Here is a 5,842-nt window from a genome sequence, read left to right on the forward strand (position 1 = left end):
TAAACCAATAAATATGAAACAAACCGTGGAAATGTTAATGATGACTGCAAATAATTAAACTGTTAGCTCCAGAAATAAAGAAATTTAAAACAAAAATTCGAATGAAGCATCCATCCAGCCGACAGAAGCTGCTGCAGAAGATGTTCGGAGCACGAAGCAAGGAAGATGATGCCTGAGATAATCTTATATAGTCAGAATAAGTGATGGATGGATGAATGAGGAGAAATGAATGAATGAGGACATCGACCAATAGGAGGTAAGCAAATAATGAAGAGGCAGATGATTGTTGGTTGAATTGACGATGTTTCATTGGTTGACGCGTCGGATCATACCATTGTCGTATTGTAGGGGGTGCCAACATTGCATATGTGACTATCAATTCCAAATTCAATTATTTTGCTCTATTTCAAAAAACATAGTTTTGGCATATAAAAATCAAGTCCAAAAAATCAATTTAAAAAATGAAATTCAACCTTTCTATACATCACGAACAACCTCTACAACAAAAAATTTTCATTTTGAACAAAATAAAAATAACCACGCGAATAATGAAAAGAAAAAGAAAACCGAGAAAGCTATCTCTATTGGTTAGCAAAGTTGCTAACTCGACACTTCAGTGTCCAATAAGATTCAAGTTTAAAGATTAGGGGCGGAGTTAACTTTCATCATCAACCAGGAGTTATTGTGGAGGTTTGTGTTTTACCGTTCCTTCGTTTCCTTCTTTCATTCTTTCGTTATTATATATGAATATATATATATACGGATATGTACGTTTATATTTGTATATATAAATATATGCGTATGTATGTGTATTCAAATGTATATTTATACAGTAGTGTGTACATGTGTATAAAAATATATATTATACATGTATAATTGTATACACATGTATATTTTTATATATTTCACATACAAACTTGTATATACAACAAATGAAAACGTTTGTGCATCAATATTTATAAAATTATATATTTCAAAGTTAATGATAGCATTATGAATTACATTCATGTAACAATAGGCGCATATGTAATAAACATAATGTTTATGTTAGCATATATCGTTGTGGCAGTTAAAAAGATAATACATTGGAGTTATTTTAATGAATTCACATAAACAAACTGCAAATCACAAAGACAAAAAATATATATAATTTATAGAAACTTATATATATGTATATATATATATATATATATATATGTGTGTGTGTGTGTGTGTGTGTGTGTGTGTGTGCAGTATGTATGTGTGTGTGTGTATGTGTTGTGTATGTACATGGGTGTGCAGATGCTGTACAAATTAGCAAGTGTGTGCATGTTAATGTGTAATGATGGTGAAGTGCAATGATGACGATGTGTACAAGCTTGCACGAATAGACATACACGTGTAAACATTTATAACAAAGAATGAGTTTTGAAAACACACATACATACGCACACGCACACGCACACACAAACACATGTGTATATATATATATATACTTGTTTATATAAACAAACCTGACAATAAAAGTATTTTATATTTATTGGTCTCTATGATGGCGATGAATTTTAAATAAACCTCACCATCAACATCATCAGTTGTGTCATCATCTTCATCATCATCTCATCATCTTCATCGTCATCATCATCTCGTCCTCTTCATCATCATCGTCCTCATCATCATCATCTCATCATCTTCATCATCATCATCGTCATCCTGCATAGTCATTATAATATGACGTCAGAAGCAAATCTCCAAACCCAATCAATGCAGTCGAGATTATAGGATATCTTCTACCAATAAATATACATAAAAACAGGTACGCATGCATACATACATATATACACACATACATACATCATACATACATACATACATAAATACATACATACATACATACATACATACATACATACACACATCATAATACATACATACATACATACATACATACATACATACATACATACATGCATACATACATACATACATACATACATACATACATACATACATACATACAAACACACAAACATACATACATACATTTTGTACGAAGAATATAAAAAAATCTTTCAAAATTTGTTGTCTTCATGCAGCGACGACTTTTCCACCGCTCGTTTGTTGGCCATGTCCAGCGTTGCCAGCTGTGGGTGGTTGAGATCGTGGCCCAACACCTCTGTGGGCACCAGGCTTGACGACGAGTCTGTGAGATTTGCCATTGGCTTCAGACTTGGCCTGGTCATTCAGAATAAATACACGTGCCGATGTGGCGCTGGGGCGGACGAGTTTGGGCACCACGGTTTGGTTTGTCGCCTGGATGGGGGGCCGTCAACTACGTCACTCAGCGCTAAACGAATACATTTGTCGGCTCTTCTCCAAGGCTTCAATCCCGGTTCTCAAGGAACCATCCGGCATTTCTGCGCTTGATGGTAGGCGCCCGGACGGATGCACACTAATACCTTGGAGAGCCGGCAGATGTTTGGCGTGGGATGTTACGGTCCCTGGCACCCTCGCCAAACGATATGTAAACCCGACAAGTAAAGAATGCGGTTTGGCCACAGCCAGGGCAGCGGACGAGAAAATGAAAAACTATGGGAACGCCCTTCCCTCGATGGAATTCTTGCCAATATGTATCGAGGTTCTCGGCCCGATGGACCCCAACACCCTTAAATTTCTTAAGGCAATATGTAAAATGATCAGCGTCAGATCAGGCGACAGCAGGGAACTGTTTTTCGCAACTAACCACATTTCGTGCTTGTTGCAGCGGTTCCTGCGTGTCTGTGTGCTTGAAAATATCCAACTGAATGCCGACATGTGCAATTAACGACAAATCAAAGTGTTAATCCATTTGTTACTTGATGTTTGACGGTTCAGTGTCACTCATCATGTTTTGGTTTTAACATACATACATACATACATACATACATATCTATGGCTGCCTATAAAGCAAAAAATCTTGTCTAAATTGGGAGTCTGGCTCATAGGTTCCTGTCTGGTTAATGCATGAAAATTTTCTCTCTGGGAACTCATGGGCAATTGAGGTCTTCCAGTTCAAATAAATTGCATGTGCTTAAAACAAATTTGGAAACTGGTAGTAGAGATTTTGCCGTGTCAAGACCGACTTTTTGTAACCGACTGCCAGATAAAGTTCGTCAATCCGAATTAACCCTCTTAAAATTTAAAAGACGCCGTAAGACATATTTTTTTTATTTATGTTTGATTTTATTTTAAGAACACGAAGTGCTGGTGAAAATTTTTAATTATAATTGGCGCCATATAAATTTTAAAAATAATGATGACAATAATACATACATGCATGCATCATGCATACAAACATGTTTTGGTTTTAACACGCATACATACATACATACTGTAAAAATGTTTTTGTTGGTATTGATTCTTTAGATAGATAGATGTATGTTTTATTAGATAGATACCTTACCTGACTGGATGGATGGATACAAATTCTAGAAATACAAAAATATATGATAATAATTGTAATAATAACGATGATGAGGACAACGACGATGATGATGAGGACGACGATGATGATGATAATGGTAACAACAGCAATAATAATAGTAATTCAAATGACGAGACGATGATGATGATACTGATGATGAGGATAATAATAATGATAATGATGATGTGATGATGATGATGTGATGATGATGATGATGATGATGATGATGTAATGATGATGATGATGAAGATGAGAAAGAGGATAGGACATGCAGCAGGATGCAAATTGAGTTTGATATCACAGATGGGGGAATGTGTTCTTCTGCAGCACAGGGCAGCACATACAACAACAACAGTAGCCCCCTCATTTCATGGGCCGATTTGAGTTTTTAAGTTTCTGTCTGTGTGTGTGTGTATGTGTGTGTCTGTCTGTGTCTGTGTGTGTGTGTGTGTGTGGTGTGTGTATGTGTGTGTGTGTGTGTGTTTATTTTCCACATTATACAATTGTTGCTTTTTGCTTTTTTACGTAATTCAACCTCTATTGAGCAGGTTACCGATCGGATATTTCAACTAATGACATAAAAAGATATGTTAATTTTTTTCTTACAAAAATTATTTCAGTGGTGTGCATGCGCAGCATCAGTTTAATGAAGTTACGGACGAGACTGAGCAGCAGAGTCATGTTTGGAATTTCGAGATCGTAGGCTGAATGTTACCTTTATAATGTTAATCAATCATTCCTCCATTGAAGTTGAACAGATTTCATTCTTTATTTAATTATTTAATTATTCATTCATGCATTCATTCATTCATTCATTCATTCATTCATTCATTCATTCATTCATTCATTCATTCATTCATTCATTCATTCATTCATTCATTCATTCATTCATTCATTCATTCATTCATTCATTCATTCATTCATTCATTCATTCATTCATTCATTCATTCATTCATTCATTCATTCATTCATTCATTCATTCATTCATTCATTCATTCATTCATTCATTCATTCATTCATTCATTCATTCATTCATTCATTCATTCATTCATTCATTCATTCATTCATTCATTCATTCATTCATTCATTCATTCATTCATTCAGTCATTCAGTCATTCATTCAGTCATTCATTCATTCATTCATTCATTCATTCATTCATTCAGTCATTCAGTCATTCATTCATTCATTCATTCATTCATTCATTCATTCATTCAGTCATTCAGTCATTCATAAGATTCCTTAACATTATTCATGATTCATCAATCAATCATGTACCTTTTTAAGCGTTTTCACTTCCTACCCACCCACCCACCCACCCACCCACCAGCCATTCATTCAATTAAAAGTATTTCTGCGAACAATCCATTCTTCAGTTCCCTATTCAGATCTACAGACACAGCAGCTATCATCTTCGTCGTCGTCATCATCGTCGTTATTATCACATTATCGCCATCCTCATTAGCATCACTACCATCATCATCATCGTCATCATCATCATCTTCGTCACTAACATCATCGTCATCATTATCACCACCACCACCACTATCACCGCAGCCACCATCTTGTTCAACCAGCCATAGACCGCGAGCTGTGCGCATATAACAAGCATAAAATCCCAAAACTCATTGCATCCTCATCTAACTTCTAGCAGGAGCGTGCACAACATATTCAATTTCACGCTCCATCGCTCCCATATATCTCCACACTCTCTCCCTTCCTCCCTTCCTTCTCTTCTTCTTCCTCTCTTTTTCCTTCTCCCTATCACTTTTATTTGTTTTACTTTGTTTGATTATTTGCTATTTTGGTAATTTGTTTTATTTTCAACATTGGCTTTGTAATCATCAACAGCACGGCACGCACCACCTACCCCACCACGGCACGCACCACCTACCCCACAACGGCACGCACCACCTAACCACCACGGCACGCACCACCCACGTCATCATAGCACCCAGCATCCACGCAACCATGTTTCCAAAATCCTTCGCAAGACCCTTCTGAATATTTTTATAACTTCCAGCTAATCTTTTTATTTTGACGGCGCTCTCCTGTTTGTATATAAAACGACGGCTCGCTCAATGAGATACTCTAAAAGGAGTTGTGTAAAATTTACTTATCTAAATTACAAAGTATTCATTTTTAATATTTAATTAAACAAACATAAAATAAACAAACAAACGAACGAACCAACGAGCAAACAAGCAAACAAGAAAACAAAATCATGTACATTTTAATAATTGCGTCATTTAATGTTCCAACCATAACCCTATTACAAATGATGCAAGCTCACGCACACACAAAAACACGTACACGTAAACACACGCACGCACGTGCATACAGACACAAACTCACACTTACCAATAAACATTTTATTATTTAAACTTAGGTACGAACACGTT

The 5,842-nt window shown here is 35.9% G+C and overlaps 1 protein-coding gene across 1 annotated transcript; it reads left to right on the top strand.

Annotated features, from left to right (window-relative positions):
• Positions 1–548: 548 nt before the first annotated feature.
• Positions 549–2,803, top strand: HELRODRAFT_171293 (hypothetical protein; the record flags this gene model as incomplete). The annotated part of the gene is made up of 2 exons (XM_009018020.1): positions 549–634; positions 2,413–2,803. 2 exons carry the CDS (start codon positions 549–551, stop codon positions 2,801–2,803), a joined length of 477 nt encoding a protein of 158 aa, XP_009016268.1.
• Positions 2,804–5,842: the final 3,039 nt, after the last annotated feature.

Source organism: Helobdella robusta, assembly GCF_000326865.2.
Source record: "Helobdella robusta unplaced genomic scaffold HELROscaffold_20, whole genome shotgun sequence".
Lineage (NCBI taxonomy): Eukaryota > Metazoa > Annelida > Clitellata > Rhynchobdellida > Glossiphoniidae > Helobdella > Helobdella robusta.